Source organism: Emydura macquarii, unplaced genomic scaffold (genome assembly GCF_026122565.2).
Source record: "Emydura macquarii macquarii isolate MOO-44397 ecotype Brisbane River unplaced genomic scaffold, CSIRO-AGI_Emac_v2 contig_1390, whole genome shotgun sequence".
Lineage (NCBI taxonomy): Eukaryota > Metazoa > Chordata > Testudines > Chelidae > Emydura > Emydura macquarii.
Window position 1 is genome coordinate 23,163,283 of NW_027131527.1, and position 18,561 is coordinate 23,181,843.

Sequence of the window (18,561 nt, forward strand, 5' to 3'; positions counted from 1 at the left end):
AAACTTGACTGAGCTTGATGTCATTCAATCTCAAAATTTAGTCAGATTTTCCTTTAGTCTGACTTTATATAAATTGCTTTGAAGCATCCCCTCATTGGTGTTTTAGGTCTCCTTCCTGCTCTAAAACATTTTCATTGAAGGATTATAGCTTGCACATCCAATCCTCTTATTAAACACCAACATTAAATTATTCCAGGCTCCCCAGCCCTTGGCCAGGGGCAAGGACCATCTTGATGTCACATCCAAGAAGACCACCAGCATAAGGAGGATTAGAGTTGCATGGCAACATAGAAATGTGCCAAAGAACAGCCAATTTAAAGTCGGCACATGGAAATGTAATGCAGTGTAGGTGACTATATGGCAGTGAACGGGGGTACAGCTTTGCAGTGCTCCAGCAAATTCCCAGCATGGAATGCTTGTGGTTGCAGAGTTCCCCAAGTTACTTTTAAATTAATGCAATGTTTTATGGTTAGATAAAAACACTTCTCTATTGAAAATAAAGAAAAACATTTATCTTCTTTTTCATCATTGATGTCTTGGAGTCACTTCAAGATTAATGCATAAAAGAGTTGTCAACATTATCTCCGAATGCTTACAAAATTCATGCATAGTAATTTTTAGCAATAGCAAATAAAATTTTAGAACAGAAGGACACCAAAGCCTATTAGTCACACACTGTTCATCTTTTCTTGAAGTAGAAAAAACCCAGGCACTGTACATGAAGATACTTGCTATGCATCTAAGGGAGAAAGATGCTTCATCTTTGCAGTGTATAGTAACAAATCAGGTTCATCCCAGCACCAAAATATTCACCAATGACCCAACTATACTTTTCCAAAGAATTACTCACTATGCACAAAACTGGTCTTTCGCATTCACACCCCATACAAAGAGAGTTATATATTCCCAATTTTGTTTTTATTATTCTTTCCGTGGAATGCTAGTTGAATATTACAATATTGCAGTTTGTAACTACTGAAATGTGACATTCATTTCCAAATGCATCAGAACAGTCTTGCTTTTTAACAGGATTTTTTGTGGGGTTTTTTTGTTTGTTTTAACAAAGCAATCTGTTATTTTACATAGTTGAGGTCTCTGATGGTTTTCAGTCTCAAAAGCTTAAGTGCACAACAAGCTACAAACCATAGATTTTGATATCTATACATATATCCTATATATGTATTCATTCAGACAGCTTGTGTAAATGTATCTATAATTTAATATATTTATAAAATGGTGTACATACATGCACATCTATAAACAAAAACACCATCTTTACTATCAACTCCCTTTCATAAAAAGCTGCTTAATGTACAGCTACTGTATACTCACTCCCATCTATTAAAGTCCTTTATAATCTGTTACATGATTTTAACTCAAATACTCTATTCCCTCAGATTGAGTGTAGGTATTTCAATGATGATATGTATGTACATCTATATCCCTAAAGAAAATATTTCCCCTCTCCTGTTTAAGAGGTTTTAATTCATGCACTAGTACAGTAAACAGTCCCTTCAGCATGGATTTTAGAATTCTAAACAGTGTAAAATCTACTTCTGGAAAAGTTCTGTTTGTATATTTGTTCTTTTAGTTACAAAAAATATATAGGATTGAAACCTATTGAATACATAGATCTCTGAATGGGGCTATATTCTATCCTTATAGATAAATTAAAAAAGTACACCCTCTTAATGGGATGTATAGGTGGCCTTAAACAGACCATTTACCTGTATTTAGTATAACATTACATTAAAAAGTTGAAATCAACTGCTCTCAAAGTGATGTCAAAAGACTGAAAAGCATTATATATTTATATTCAATATACAAAGATAGGCAATAAACCTAGCTCCATTTAGTTTCCCAACACACTTTCTAGCTTTTAAGGTTTGCCATGGATGATATACATCCTGAAATGATCTGAATGAAAGATCATTATAACTTGTTAAGTTGAAAAACTTACTTTTTAATAAATCATAAAAGCAAGTTGTGTTTAAAATTAAAAAAAATGTACACTGAACAACCTGAAGTACTCACTGAAATATTTGTACAAAACTATAGATACAGCAAGGAACAATGGTGGACTTACTTCAAAAGGAAGTAACACTTGTTAGCATATGTAAAACTTGCTATATTTTATTCCTCTACCAAGTAAGAATTTGCATCTGTTTAGCATGTAAAATTCAAACCACCTCACAATATGTTTACATTTAAAGTTTTATACAGTGCAAATATTTAAGACAGAATAACTTCCCCAGTGGAACAGATGACACTATTCAGTGTCAGTCTTTCGCTGATTCTTTTCAAGAAGTCTATTTACATATTGAGCTATAGGTTCACTATATATGCTTTGAAATTTGCTGAATATCAGCAGAAAAATGTGAACTAGCAGCAACTAAATTAAGAATATATGATGGTTACTTGAGTGAATGCATAAAATTTTCTAGACTGTATTCAGAATCATACTGTTCTGGATCCCAAAGTTCTCCCAGATTTTCAAGAACTGATTTCATAGATGCTTTCCCAGAAGTAGTATCTGCTTTTTCAGTTTTCCCATCCTTAAAAGGAAAAAAATGGACACATTTCAACTGTAAGTTAAAAAACAGATATGTAATTCTATAATATTTATTAGTCAAACATCTTATTTATTCCTAGTTTCCCTTTACACATATTAACACCGCAACATCTCTGAAGGATTGATATTGGTGCTTTTTGGAGCATTGTGGAGTCTATTCCAAGAGGACGAGAGTAACTGCTACTTGGGGAATTTCTTGGTGTTTATTATTCCATTTCAAATGCTTGTCTGCCCTGTAATCTTTGGATTCACATCATAGCATTTTTTATTTTTAAAGCTTTAATTGCTTATTTTTAGTAGATAATTTTGCAAATGATTCTTTACCTTGTCAAGAGTGAATAGGTCAAGAAGCTGATCTGTTCCCATGCTTTGTAGGCTAGAATTCTCTTGGCTAATCACTGTATTTGCAATATTCATTTTAAACTTCTGCAGACCCATAATTTTCTCTTCCAAAGTTCCTCTCGTTATCAAGCGATACACATTGACAACACGTTTCTGAAAGAAAAATGTCATTATGCAAACAATATTAAAATAGTCTAGACATGGTTTAAAAAATGTTAATTACAAACCATGGCATGGAGTAAGGAAGATTTGGGCAAGAGGCAGCTTTTAGTGAGTGGAGCCATACAGGTAAAGGCAAAATAAAGTGCCAACCTGCTCAGGTAGTGCTCTCTGCTGTCTTATAGTGACTGGAGTAGATTTCCTAGACTCTTGTTCTCCCCAGCTCACAAGACATGGACAAAGCACACAATGTCCTTGAGGAAAACGGAAGAGTCTTGTGTTCACAGCAATATTTCTACTCATTAAGGGCATGATCCTGAACACACAACTCCCATTTAAAAGTCAACTGGTATTGTGGATGCTTGACACCTCTCAGAATAAGGACTTTAGACCACAGTTCAGCAAAGCACTTAAGCACATGCTTAAATGCTTTTCTGAATTAAGGTATTTACAAGGTCTTCAAAAGACAGTCAATTTCAGGCATTTGTTGATAAAAGGATACACAGGGATGTTAAGTCAAGATGATCACAGTACACCATGGGAAAAGTAAAATCTAAACTCCCAACATGAATGCAGATGAGAGGAAAAATAATGAAACACTTACATAGCCCTTTTCACTTAAGGTGCTCAAAAATGCTTTCCCATTAAACCTCCAACCCTATGAAGTACAGCAAGTATAACCACTTTATAAATGAAGATCTGAAGCACAGTCCGTTTAAATAACTTGTCTAAGATCAGTCATTGGCAGAACTGAAAGGAAAATCTAGAATATCTCCTGATCTCACATGCAAGCCACCATACAACATTCCTTTCCTCATTCAGTTGTTTGATCAAGCCTAGCTGTACTTGAAAAAAACAATACAAAAATCACAAGAAAACAATGGACAAAGAGCAAGCACTGATGTTTTCATAGTCTAGCCATGCTCCCTCAATTCCTGCTAGCTTCCAGATAAATTATTCCAAAGATGTAAAACTTGCAGATTAATAATAAATATATAGAGGTAACAAAATAACTATGTACATTAGATAAACGAAGACAGTCATATGGCAATGATTCCACTTAATATCTGACCTTTGACTCATGAGCCATCCAGGGTGAGTAGAACTGAGAGAGATGCTGCTAGCAGAAAGAGAATCAGTAGGAAATTTTACATTCTGCAGCCCAGCATCTTCCACATTTCTTGCGGTCTGGGAAGTAGCAAGCAGTAAACAGATGTAGCAAATGTTATAGAAAAGGTCAGAAAAAGGTCTCTCTCCCAATCTATATTTGTTCAAAAAGGCAAAGTCATGTCCAAGCCACTGCCTGCAGAACTTTCCTCCCAAAGTATCCTTCTGGAGAGAACAGGAAGTCTATTTTGTAGTGCTCATTAAAAGTGGTAGCATTTGATCAGGTGGCAGTCTCATTCTGAATTAGATAGTGCTTTACAGGGTTATTTGAGATGGGGGACTAGACAAAAAATGGGTGGGTGTGGAGCCCATAATTTGAGGGAGTATCCCTGACTCACTGGTCTGTGATCAAAGCAACCCATTCTTCCAGGAGATGGGGCAACTTGTTCTCAAGCTTCACCGGGTCTCAGAACAAAGACCTGAAATGTGGTCTCACAGATGATCTGTAACCCATCCAAATATTTTTTCCTTGGGTATCATGGAGGTGACCAAGAGGTGGGCCAAAAGCCTGCATCGTAAGTTTTGAGGTACTGGTTCTAAGCCTCTTCGGTGGATAAAAAGCTGGATATGAGGCAGTGTGCCCTGGTTGTCAAGAAGGCCAATGGCATATTGGGCTGCATTAGGAGGGGCATTGCTAGCAGGCCGTGAACCGGGTCAGTTTTGGGCCCCCCAATACAAAAAGGATGTGAGAAGGATCCCCAAAGAGGGACAGGAGAAGGTGAAATGGATAGAGTACCCATCACAGATGATCTTTAGCACCCATCTGTCAAATATTATCTATTCCCAAGTGCTGTGGAATGGGGTGAAGTGGCATCCATGGATGTGAAAGGTTGACCAGTGTTAGATGGTGTTGAAGGGAATGGTCTGACAGCACCCTGACCAACTCATCAGTACTGAATTTTTGAGGTGGATGGTTGGAAAGGAGCAGGCTATGGGCCCAATGGTTTACGTTTTCAGAACCTAGACTACTTCTTTTGTGGTTCGTAAAAAATATTGGATTGTGTAGTGTCTCAAGCGAGATTTGAATAAGGGCTGAGGACTATTTTGTCTTCTGCCCCAAATATGTAAATTCCAAGCAACAGAAAAGTAGCCCTGCAATCTTTAAGTGTGTGGAGGGAAGTGTGTTTTTTGCAAGCTATTTTGTGTCTTTGAAGTGAAGGTCCTCCACAGGTGTCTGCAATTCCTTGGGGGAAACCCAATAAGTGTAACCAAGAAGCTCCCTTCATCAAAGTGGCAGTAGAGATGGGACACACTACTGTGTCAGCTGCATCGAGCGCTGACCGGAGTAGCGTCTTGGACACCAGTTGACCTTCATTGAGGATAGTCCTAAATTGATCTTTGGTCAGATTCTGGAAGCTGTTCTACAACATGGAATTGAGTTTTGAGTAGTTGACAGTCCTATTTTGCTGTTGGGGACTTGTCATTTGCAATGTATAATTGTAACATGGTAGATTAATACACCTTTCTCCCAAAGAGGTGGAGGCATTTCCAATCCCTTTTGGGGTTGGATTTCATCTGATGTTGGACGACCTCTTGAGTTTACCACATCCACAAATGATCAAAATTAGGGGGTGGGTGGGAGGAGAGAAATTCCAGGTCTTTTGCTGGCATATAATATTTAAGCGGCCCGCTTACAGGTTGGTGAGACCAATGAAAGGGTCTGCCATACAAGTTTGTCTGGGTCCAAGGGATCCTCATTGATAGGGAGAGCTACTCTGGATGAGGCAGAGGAGTGCAATATGTCCAGTTAGTTTATGGTGTGATTCTGCCGCCTCATGTAGTGGTAATTGCAGTGTGTCTGCCACCCTCTAAACCAAGTCTTGAAAAAGTTTAAAGTCATCTGCTAGTGGCAATGGAGGGGGCATCACTGTCTCATCTGGTAATTAGTCTGAGGTGTACCCTCTTCCTCAACAATCAGCCTCCTGGTTCTTCCCTCATCTCTTCAGAAGGTCTGGATGTGGTGGCAAAAGGAAGGTGCCTCACTGGCACCTAGTAAGCCATGCTAGAACTTCAGGAGACACTAGGTCTATATGCCTGCTACAGATCCCAATAAAGCCATTGGGATGGCAAGAAAGGGTCCGGTGGTTGGTACCATGGTTGTCCACCATACCAGGGATGCTGAGGGTCAGATGGACGGTATGGTTGAGGAGGTCCAGATTGGTAATGGGTATCATAAGGTGTGAGAGAGGAGAGACGAGAAACTACCTCTTCCTGCTCACTGTTTGACTACCCACTTCAGAATGGGGGTGCATGGAATGATGTTGAAGGGGAATCTGGGCTCGAGGCAGACTCAGTACCAGAACTCTGGTACCAAGTAGAGAAGACTCAGGTACATCAGACAATATCAGGTCTCTCGAGTATCTAAAGTCTGGCACCTGTGGTGGACGATGGTGTCGAGATGACTGTACTGATGGAGTCGGTGATGCAGTCCTGGTTGAACAATTCACCAGTGTTTGGCATACCATTGACAGTACGGACGCTGTTATCCACACCAATGGAGCCTTCCCTAAGACAAGGTCTCTGTCTTAGTCTTGTCCAGTCGGTACTGATGTTTCATTGCTTGTGCCCACTGGGTCTTTAGGTAGCCCAATGTGCTCCGCTGGGACAGTACTGTGTGAGCTCTGGGTACCACATTTGGACGGCTTTGGTGCTGTCGGTATTGATTATACCAAATGAGCTGGTCATCTTTACCTGGTTCAGGGCTTGTTCTGGGGACCCATGGCTGTCTTTTTAGAAGCCTTATGGGAGTGGCTCATAGTTGTCGTCTTAGGCTCACCTCTCTTGGATGTAGAGAGCTGTGGTGAGGATTCCCACTGTTCTGAATCCTAATGTGTGTCTGAAGGCGGTTGGAGAGCTGCTTCTGTTAGGAGTTTAAGCTTCAGCTCTGTCCTTTTATGCCAGCTATTTAAGTTGCGGTCCCAAACCATGCTTCTGGGGAATGTGGTTTCCCTAAGGTGACAGACACAATGAAGATGTCCATCTGTCACCAGGACAGATTCTTTGCAGCTGAGACACTTCTTAAAGTCCAGTGAACTGGGCATGCTCTGTCCCGGGGCAGTCCCCAGACTGGGAGTGGTTGAACAATTTTTTCTTAAAAAAAAAAAAAAAAAAAAAAAAAAAAGAGACAAAGAAAACTAAGTTGTAGCTAGAAAAGAAACAATTAACAGGTCTTTAGTAGGTTAATGAGCCGAGAAATGAACAGTTGAAAGTTTTGTCTCTAGTCAGAGGTGGTTGAGAAGGAACTGAGGGTTTGCCCATGCAATGCTGGTTAGCTTCGTGACAGAGCACAAGGAGGGACAGTGCGTATGTGGGGCGAAGGGACACTGCTACCAATGTTCTCTGATCAGCAGCACACACACCTACAGCAGAGCACCCATAGGGACACTATTCAAAGAAGAACACCTGTTCCAGAACCCTCACTTGATCTTCCATGTGTCCTGGCGATTAATCCCAGACCTTTAAGATGAAGTCTTGAAAGGTATCTGATGTGTGTGATTGCACCCATAGAGTGATTCCTTCTGCATGATACTAGGACACCTAGCAATTGAAGGCTCAGTGCAATAGTGGGTCTCTTGCTGTTCCAAAACAATATGAGGATGTCTTGAGTCTTCTGGAACCTCTCTAGAGATGGATAGATCCTTGCTATTGAAGTGTCTATGTTCGTTCCAAAGTGAGTTATTTGGGTGGACAGAATGCAGGAGCTTTTCTTGATGATAAATCAATGTGCCTGCAGGAAATTCAAGGTCAGAGATGTATTTCTGTGTGCTGTTGGGAAGGATGGTGCTTTGGTTAAGATGTCATCCAGGAAGGGATGCCAGTGGATCCTGTGTGACCTGAATCTGGCTATTATTACCACCACCATCTTTGTAAAGACTCATTACCAGATCCACTGAAGTCAGAAAGTCCCCCTGGGACAGGGATGACACTGTAAAGGTTAAGATCTCCTTCCAGAACTTAATTTTCTTCATCATATGTTGAGCCTTTTGAAATCTAGAATGACTCTGCTTCTCTCTGTACGCTTCTCAATGAAGATGAAGACTTTCTTCTGAGGGAACATTCTCTATTACTTCTATATCGAGGAGGTCGGAATTACAGAAGGGTAGAACCAGAAGGGATCTCAATAGGTCATCTAATCTAGTCCTCTGCCCTCAAGGCAGGACTAAGTAATAACTAGGCCATTCCTGACACGTGTTTGTCTAACCTGTTATTAAAAACCTCCAATGACAGAGATCCTACAACCTCCCTAGGGAATATGTTCCAGTGCTTCATTACTTGAAGTTAGATAGCTTTTCCTAATGTCCAGCCTAAACCTTCCTTACTGTAATTTAAGACCATTGCATCTTGTCCTAGCCTTAAAGGTTAAGGAGAACAATTAAAAAAAAAAAAAAAAAAGTCTTGAGTGAGATCTAAGTCCTCACCTGCTGGGTCCCATTCCCCCAGGAAAGGGGAATGGGGAAATGCTTCCAGAGCCTTCCTGGCCAAATTGGGAAGGAAGAAGGTGCTTATGAGCCCTGCTTCTTTTCTAAGGGTGCTCAGGAACCATTTTAGGATGGAGGTGGGGAAGGGGCATTTATAACTCCACAATTCTGTCCCCTCTGTTCTCCAGGGGCCCCTTAGGTCAGCTGACTGAGGTCTTCCTCATCCTTGGGATTTCTTTCAGCTCTGCCCATAGACTCCTGATCCTTTTCCCTCATGTTGGCTGCTCCGTGGGCAGGGGATACCACATGCCTGGGATGTAACAGTTAAGGACAAAAGGCTGGATACAGGCTGGGCAAACCCTAACCCTAACCCTGTGAGGGCAGTCTCACAGATGAAGCACTGTTTGGATTTCACTTCTAGGTACAGCAGAGCAGCCAGCAGGGAGGCACTGCAGCCAAGGCTTTGTGGGTTTCCAACACCTGCCCAAAAAACTAGCTCAGGGGGAGAAAGGAGATCACTGCTCACCACTGCCCTAAAATTCTGACAAAACAAACCAGCCAATCCAAAAAACCCTTAGGCAGATACTGTAAAAAATGCAGTCCACATATTGCCCTGAAAGCAAGCAAGAGCTGAGGGGGTGTAACCAGACTATGCGACTCCAAAACTCTTGTCTGTCCATGAGCTGCAAAGAGGAGAGCAATACAGACCTGAAAAATTGTTGAAGATGCTGGGCTGCAGAAACAAAGAAAGGGGTTTTTGATAACTCATGAAAGTTTAACAATTGGTGTTTTACCTGCCCAATACGATGCGCTCTATCCATTGCTTGCAGATCTCTCATTGGGTTCCAGTCATGTTCCACAAACACTACTGTGTCAGCTCCTGTTAAGTTAAGTCCCAGTCCACCAACATGAGTGGTAAGCAAAAGAACATCTATGGATGGGTCATTATTAAACCTATATATACAAATAGAAGAGTAAAGTATTTAGAAGGTCATAGAGTGACAACGCATGACTGCAGAAATGAAAATTATTCTAATTATTTGTAGTTTTATTCATTTCGTACAGAACTTTGCCCAATTTTTTTCCAATGCTTGTTAAAGATTTTTTTTAAATCACCTGAAAGAAGTTAATTTACAAAGGCAGAGATTGTAGTTCACTAGAAGAGGAAATAATTCAGTAAAAACTACTTTACATTATTTATAAAAATAACCCACATCCCAAAATTAAAGGTTAGTTGAGGTAAAAGCTAATGTGAATGAAAGCATGTGTTTCCTTAAAACACTTCTCTAATCTGTTTCCTAAAACTCAGAAAGGTTAATTTTTGACTAACTGCTACCATGTCAATAATGCTAGTGCCCCAATTCACTTTTGTTAATGTAGAAAATTTCCAGTAGTTGGTGGCACAAAAATCATACAAACCACTTGCAACCTCCATTCTGCTGGGGGATTCAGAGCCAACTGGTGCAAGCCCTTTACGCAGGTGGGGTTGGCCAGGGCATGTTAATTCAATGCATTGACTAGGCCTGGCTCCTTCGGGATTACTAAATGGAACTTAAAGCTGCCCTCCCTGGTTGAATTCCCAGGGAGTGGTAGCAATACTGCTGCCTGCCCTCTCCATAGGAACACTCTCTCCTTGGGTGCAGCTGCATCCATGGATACACAGGAACCATTTGTGGGAGTCAATCTGACCTACAGTCACCAGAAACAGCTGCACTATAGGTGAACAGTGGAGGGTACACTAATCTAAACAGGCTTTTCAGAGCCTTACAATAGGGTCACTATTATAATACTGGAAAGAACAGGCCATTGACACAAGTTTGTGTCAGGCTATTTAGAATTCTAATGGGTCTAAAAAAGGAAGTCTACATAATACTACCATGTATTATTTTTTGAAGTACAAATATGGAATCTAGTATACTATTTAGTGGATGTTTTGTTACAGGTAAGAGGATATTTTCTTCACCAATCCTCCTGCCTGAACCCTCCTGATTATTGGGATCAGAAGTCTAAATGGGAACAAGGGTGTGAAAATTAGTCAGTGCAACTTCACTGTTCTCTAATCTCCAGGCTGCTAGTACTGCTGCTCAGGTGTGTGCATGATTTACTCTATTCCACTTCCCTACTATTTACTATTCCATTTCACTACTATGCATAGCTTCCCAAAAGCAGCAGCAGATTGAAAGTTAGTTTCGCTGTTGTCCCCAGTGTTCTGATAAGCAGCAATGAAATTAACTACAGCTGTCCTTATTACCATATTCGGATTCTATGAAAGCTATGAGCAGCGACATAGGCTTTGGAGTCGTTTGTCTTAAGACAAGTTTAGCCGGGACAGTGCTGGCTTCCTCAGTTCACAACCATAAGAACTAGAAACTTTTTTTCTTTTTTTAAATAAAAGTTAAATCTGCAGAAGCACTCTAGTCATTAGGGAAACTTTCCTAGTTGTCATTGGCAAGTGGACTACTGAATTTACAAGTCTGTTTAATCTAGGATAAATTGGGTTTTGAGTATTGTCTTGTGATGTTACTGGCAGGCGCTTTCAAAGACAATGTTATTGTAACATACTGCTGGGAATACCCAGATCTGGGGGCCATCATGTTACTTCTCTGCCTCCGCAAGCATGAGTTTTACTCGAGATTAGACTGAGTCAGTCCCTGGCACACCATATGTGTCTTCCTCACCAGCAAATTTCTCAAGGCTCCCCCAACCCAAGCCTTGCCAGTGAGCTTCAGCTCCGCAGAGATGTTTCTTTGCAATGAACAACATCACTATACATTCACAGAAGATATTTTAGTATGCTGAGACAGTACATTACAATTTATTAAAATAAGTAAAAACACACTTCCCTTCAAAACACAGCATTGAACTGTTCTACAGTAAAAGCAAAACGAGTGTATTAAGGAAAAAGAGCATGGATTAAGTGATACTAAGCAAGAGAGATAAAAGTAGAGATGGTTACAAACAAAAGTGAAAACATGCATCAAAGTCAAACTTAATCTAGTAAAATACAGTCTTTGTTCAAGATGGTGTTTCTCTCAGCTTGTGTGAGGGGTCAAGAATATATGGAAGGCTCCAGTCCTCTTCTTGAAGAGCACCATACAAGTACCAACAGATACAATTTTGAACAGAAGGCCAAATCGTCTATGGATAGATGATTCTGCCACAGTAACAAAGTACTTAATTTCTCTAGGGAAAAAACTACTATAGCAATAGTCTAAATATTCAAAAATCATGAGATTGGCTTTGAAAAAAATTGAAAACTTTTAAAAATAAAATTTTGGTTATTTTTATTTGCTTCCTGGTTGCGTATTACATTTGCAACCATGAGGGATATAAGTTTATTTTAAAAAGAAAGCAAAGTTTCTCCCATATTCAAGAAAAAAACACTCAACATTGCAAAGAGTTGGAAACATTGCAATAGACCAGGACAGCAAGAAACCAGGAATTAGTATTGCATCCAGGTCTCTGCATGATGGACAGAGGAGCAAAAGATGGCTCAGAAATAAATGTTTTTGGCTATAAAATAAAGACCTGTTCCTTGCTAATCAACTAATATTTGTGAACACATATCTTTACACTGGTTCATTTAATCAGATTAAAGTTACAAGATCAGTTATGCAATGATGGTCTGCCAGTATAATCTAATGACATGTAGCAATTACATTTACATAAGTAGAAATTATAGTACACGATCATATTTAGAAACTGCAAGAGCTCCCATGAGATAAGAGCCACTTTTATTCTGTACTCAAATAAGTAATACCATCGTCATCTGCCTTAAAAACACAAGAGGAAAAGGAGAGAGTAACTTACCGTGAAACAATGGAATGCCTTTGACCAGCAGGTATGCTGCCATCTAATCGCAAATATGTAACAGAGGGTAAGTGAGGTTTGAGAAGGTCATGTTCTACTATATCCAGCATGCTCTTGAGCTGACAGAAGATGAGTATCCTGTGCTGAGCCACAACAGCTTCTGTGCCACTCTCTGAAGAGCCACTGTTTCCCAAACCACAGTCTAGTAGCAGCTTCAAGTAAATTTTAAAATAAATTACCACAATGGATTATGTCTCTTGTAAATATTTATATTTACACTACTGGCAGAATAAAATAGAATACACAATGAATATGAATAAAAATGCATGCTCTCTAGAAAATTGGTTTTAAACAAGAGGTTTGCTATCCAATATTAGGTTCATAAGAGGGGTATAGCTTATTTAAAAATAATACATAATCATGTGTGGTTATACAGGACACTAATTCAATGTCTTCAACCACCAGGTGATTATATATAATCACTAAGTCAAACAATTTTCTGCCAAGAGTAAGATGAAGCAGTAAACCAAAGAACAGAAAAAACAACTTTCATATTTCACATACCTCGCACAAAGTACTTGAAATAAACAATGACTAAGGTCTGATCCTGCACTATGATCAATGTTTGCAGACTACTGTGCCCACACAGATTACAGTGCAGGACTGGAGACTTAATGAGATCTCCATGCAATAACTACACAACTTCTGTATTTGTACAAAATGAACACTTCTTACATATCCCATCTTCTTAATTACATATGCTTATAAGAAATGTAGTACTATTTTTCTAAAAATTAAATTTTAGCAAATATTTCTAGTGATAATTTCCAAATATATTAAGATTTGAAAAGTTATAGCTGCTTGCCTGAAAACGATGGTCCCATGCTAAGAGTGAACACATCGTTAGAAAATAGTCCAATACATTCAATTTTACATGGAAATTAAAAATACATCAAATATAAAAATACATCAATTTAAAAATCACTTCTGCCTGAAACCTTTTAACTTGCTGTTATTAAAAGTAACATCTCTGCTTGTTAGAACTAAGATTAGAGTGGAAAAAAAACATCTCCCCATTTTTCCCAGTTTGTTTGCTGGCACTGTTATTTGACTGCATGTTTACTGTCAGCTTCACAGCCTCCTCTGTAAAATCAAATAGTTTTGCCCCAATTCAGCATCTCATATTGACTGCAAGGGGTCTCTTCTGTTTGTGTGAATCATTTGCATAGCAATGATTGACAGAAATTATTTAAACATTACCCCCAAAAAACCAAACCACAACAGGAAAGTGGGTCTGTAAAACCAGAAAAATGGCAGAGACTCAGGGACAGATTAACTAATTTTTAAAATAAACTAAATTTCTAATTGATAGTCTTTTAAAAAACAGTTATACAATAATCATAGTAATTATGGAACTGTATATACATTTATTAATTTTGGAATACATAACATGTATTTAAGTATACTTACTTGTTTTAATGCGGACAGTTTAGGGGCATGCTGGATATCTCGAAGGGATGAATCATGAGCAGCAAGCTGCTCTGTGGTTCTCTTGTATTCTGGATGTTGGGTTGTTAACACTAATGCTGGATGGTTACATAGTTTTCGTAAATATTGCAATGCCTTTTAAATTTTGAGAGAAAAAAGTTCAGTGGTGAGGTTAGCAACTAAAGATGATGGAAAATAGGGTGAACGAAATTGATGTGTAGTGTTGTGGCCTACTTGGCCTTATTTCACAAGTTTGACTACAAAATAGATTTTTAAAGATGTTTGCATCATACAATTATTTAAAATAAAGTTAATTCCAGCTGAAAACCTTGCCACTGCCAGTATTAAAACGATATTGGTTCCAGCTATAGGACAGTGCATGAATCCCTCTCAACGGAGCGTTGTGACTGAAACAACAAGACAGGGACCTGGAAGCTTTGTGAAGCCCTTCAGAGAAGTACTGCCTTCCCCATTCACTCAATGTTTTCTTTGGATCTAAATTTATGAAGGCTTGTGATCATTTACAGTTCAGTCTGATGGGGAAAGACTCCAACTTCTACCAACACAGAACAGCATGCTTTCCATTACAATAGAAAAAATAAATTTAGTGGGATAATTTCTAACATTTATTTCAGTGTTTGAGACTATTGTAATGAAACTAATACTGATAAGATTAAAATTATTCTTACCTGTAGTTTTTGATATTTAAATAAATTCACTGGTAAAAAGAACTGTTTAGAATCCATTTGCAATTTAGAGTAAAAGCCTCTAGCATATGGAATACTTAAATATAGATTAATTCAGCAGAACACATAAAAGAAAGCTTAATATTTTAAGCAGGAAGTTTCACACTAAAATGATAACACATCAAAATGTAATTTAACCATCATAGCTCTTCACACCACATTCCAGACAATTTGATAACAGCTATGGAAATTGCTTCATTAAAGTAACTGTAGCTTCAGGATTTAACCAAACTTAACTATATTTCAACATCCAGTGTACAAATTACCTTTTCAGCTGAACGTAGGAAGATTAAGTAGGATTTCCTGGATTTTACTAGAAATACATTAAGGGAGTACAAATTACTGAAAAATTTGTACCTGAAACACATGTCCTGTAGCTTTAAGCTTTGGCCTTTCAGTCTCCTCACTCAGTGAAGCTGATGAAACAGTTTCATCAACATCACATTTGGCACGAGACTTGGCAAAATCTTCATAAAGCTGAACCTGTAGGGCCCCCGGACCCCAGGAGAAAGAAACGAATGCTTGTTCAACATAAAACAAGAATTAAAGAATTTAAATTCCAAGCTGCCTAATAAAGCAATAAATGGAGAAGAAAACTTTTAAAGTCAATTATCTCACCCTACATATAAATTGTGGTATCAATATTAAGTTATTTCTCATTACTTGAAAATTTTACTTTTCAAGCTAAAATTTGCAAATTCGTGCATATTGTTCAAGTAACAAACCAGTAATTATCTCCTACAACTACCCATGTTAGTGATGCCAGAAACACACTCCCTAGTGATTTTAAATGCAAATTTTATAAGAAAAAAGCCAAGATTTTCAAACCTGGGTGCTCTAAAGTATGGCAAGGCTCACACTAAACTGACTCCAGGATCATGGAGCTGCAACTGGCTCCTTGGTACTCCCAATTATGCTGAGCAGATGCCGAGTACAATAGAGATTCTTTTCCTTTTTTTTAAATTTACCTGCAGAGAACTGAGAGTACAATAATAATCTTGAATAATTTTGGGTGGAAGATCCTGTAGTACATCTTCTTTCATTCTTCTCAAAAGAAATGGCAATACTTGACGGTGCAGTGCTTCCATTGCAAGAACTCCTAGGTGTCAGACATAGCAAATAGGTCAGAAACCACAACAAAGTAGCAGATTCTGCTTGTGATGTTGGAAGTAAAGACTTTATACTCCTATATTAAAGGGTTTGATGGTTTCAGCAGCAAATTTGAATTACAAAGAAATAAGCAAGAAAACTGAGTGTGGAGCTTGTTCCTTACCTGCCTCTTGTTCTCGACTAGAACTCCGGGCATCTCTACTTGCTAATATTGGTTTGCCATAACGAGCTGCAAACTGGCGTTCAGTACCCAAAAATCCTGGCATTAGGAAGTCAAACAGTGACCACAACTCTAAAACGTTATTCTGAAGATAAGACAAAAATTTGTTAAAACATTTCCAAGACTGGCACAGTTTCCAATATTATGGAGAATTTCCTTTTTTATTTCTGAATTTTTACCCTAAAATACAGTGCAATAAAAACTCTCAAGATCATTTATGATCCTTTAGCTATTTTACGTGTCTGGGAGATTGACAATTGGGTAGGAATGAAATCAAGGATTAGGTAAGGGGAAAGCCCCAATGGCACCTTTTTAGGTGGGGTCAAAGTGACATCAGAGAGTGCACTCTGTACCAGTGACTCCACTTTCTACCTTGTTCCACCCAACACCTCCAGGCACCAATCAAACCCAGCCCTCTGGATAGCAGCAGAGAAAGTGGGAGTACAGGGGGGCACTGGAGGCTTCAACCCTATGTGAGGCAGACATCCCAGGGAGAGAGGTTTTATATAGCGGCAGGGGGCTCAAAATGCAAGTGAGTTCAAGTTCATATGATGATCATGTGTCGTGAGTCCTTGGCATGGAACCCCCCTGGGTTCCATAAAGGTGGAAAACCCACCCACTCTGAAACAAACAGTTTGGAAAAAAATGGAGTGGGAGATACTTGAATACCCCCACTACTGTGGGTTTTTCCATATGAAAAATGGAGAGAGTGAGCCTCAGATATTCAGGAAAACAATAATGGATATTTCACGGCAATAAGCTATATACTGAACAGGACAATAAAGGATAACGAAGGCAGCAAAGTGACTGCAAAAATAATTTACATTTTCAGAGGGTGGGAATAGAAGAGAAGGGGCAAAAGGAGAGTAGCAATTACCTGGATTGGTGTCCCAGAAAGAATTATCCTATAATTTGCAGTCAATTGCTTTACTGCTTTTGACAATTTTGTTTTTCCATTTTTGATTACATGGCCTTCATCAAGAATACAGTAGTTAAACTTAATATTTCTAGGAAATAAAAAGGAAGTCTTATTTAGGATTTTTAAAGTATTAATATATAGTATTAATATATAGCAAGCAGCCAAACATCAGTTCTTACCTGAAGAAATCAATGTCATTTCGCACAACATCATATGAAGCCACTATGAGATTGTGCCTTTTCACCTGATGTTGCAATCTTAAAACAGAAGAGGAGAAATGATGTACAGGGAAAATATAAATAAACAGGTTTTCATTTACACCCACAAAAGTAGATTAAATATTCTACAGTTTATTGTCTACATAAAAAACTAAGTTATTTTTTCAGCAGTATATAAATAATTTTTAAATTAATCTTAATCAGAGAATATATTTTAAAGTCAAAAGGTTTTTTTGCAATGTTGTGCTTACCTTGCTCTTTCAGTGGGAGGTCCAGTATAGTGCAAAGGATTGAGATATTCTTTGGAGCAAAATTTACTCACTTCATCCACCCAATGACCTGTAAGCGTTGGAGGACAAACCACCAAAGATGGAAGAGGAACACTGTCTACCAGTTTAGTTCTTGCATATTCTTGAGCCCTTTAGAGTATCAAACGTTAAAAAAACAATGTTACTTTTAGCATCTTAAAAAACATCTTCTACTTGCATGACAGAACAGCAGCTTACCTGAGGCAATGATCTCCTGCAAGAATACAAATGGACTGCAATGTTTTTCCTAAACCCATATCATCACAAAGAATTCCATGAAGTTTGTACTTATTGAGAAATGCCAGCCAATTCACACCATCCTTTAAAAAGAGAAAGTGCAGAAGACAAAAAGTGTAAAAAAAGTCAGGTGTTTTGATTAGAGCAATCAATCTCATTCAGAACAACACTTGAGTAATGGATCTGCCACGCATGGTTGACCTCCTGCCTAAATTTAATCAAACTTTTAAAAGACAACGATAGGTGTCCATGTATTGCACTGGGTGCCTATCCCATAAATTCAACCCCCCCAAAACAAGAGACTGCCCATAAATGTATCCACTTCAAACCACCACCTCCATAGCAGCTTTACAAAAATTGCTCTTAGGAGGCTGGAAAATGGATCAGCAGCCACTGAAGAAACTTTTAAACAAACACTTGCCAAGACAAATTCATGAGCATCCTAGTCAGTTTCCATTTCAAGTCCTTCACTGTGTAATGTACCACTGCTTGGCTACTAAAATATCCAGAGGGCAGAAAAAGAGTATCTCCCCAGATCCACGGCTGATGGCCTCTGCACTTTGTTTGCTTTGATATTCATTACCACCAACCTCAAGATTCAAATATCATGAGTTAGATCATCAAAAAATGATGGCATGCTAAGAAAAAAAATACATCTGGTTTCTAAACCTCCTCCAATATATGTGACCGATTGAAAATTCAACCTTAATTGCATATAAGTATATGATAACTTGGATGGAAATCTCAACTCCCTGTCTCTGTCTGCTCCCTCCCTCAACTGCACAAAGGCCTCCCTTGAACACCCACTACCTCTATCGGACTCCCTCCTGGACTTTGCAGTCTCCAC

The 18,561-nt window shown here is 38.7% G+C and overlaps 1 protein-coding gene across 2 annotated transcripts in view; it reads right to left on the reverse strand.

Annotated features, from left to right (window-relative positions):
- Window positions 1-1,939: 1,939 nt before the first annotated feature.
- The window catches only part of BTAF1 (B-TFIID TATA-box binding protein associated factor 1), a 91,181-nt gene continuing 74,559 nt past the window's right edge, over window positions 1,940-18,561 (reverse strand). For both annotated transcript variants that reach the window (XM_067552884.1, XM_067552883.1), the window contains exons 27-38: window positions 17,676-17,797; window positions 17,421-17,588; window positions 17,131-17,208; window positions 16,910-17,039; window positions 15,976-16,117; window positions 15,671-15,801; window positions 15,060-15,185; window positions 13,939-14,091; window positions 12,469-12,680; window positions 9,453-9,612; window positions 2,897-3,067; window positions 1,940-2,555 (exon numbers count right to left, since the gene is read on the reverse strand). In XM_067552884.1, coding sequence (XP_067408985.1) covers window positions 2,415-2,555; window positions 2,897-3,067; window positions 9,453-9,612; window positions 12,469-12,680; window positions 13,939-14,091; window positions 15,060-15,185; window positions 15,671-15,801; window positions 15,976-16,117; window positions 16,910-17,039; window positions 17,131-17,208; window positions 17,421-17,588; window positions 17,676-17,797 — 1,734 coding nt within the window. In that variant the 3' untranslated portion in view covers window positions 1,940-2,414. The remainder of the gene's footprint in view (window positions 2,556-2,896; window positions 3,068-9,452; window positions 9,613-12,468; window positions 12,681-13,938; window positions 14,092-15,059; window positions 15,186-15,670; window positions 15,802-15,975; window positions 16,118-16,909; window positions 17,040-17,130; window positions 17,209-17,420; window positions 17,589-17,675; window positions 17,798-18,561) is intronic.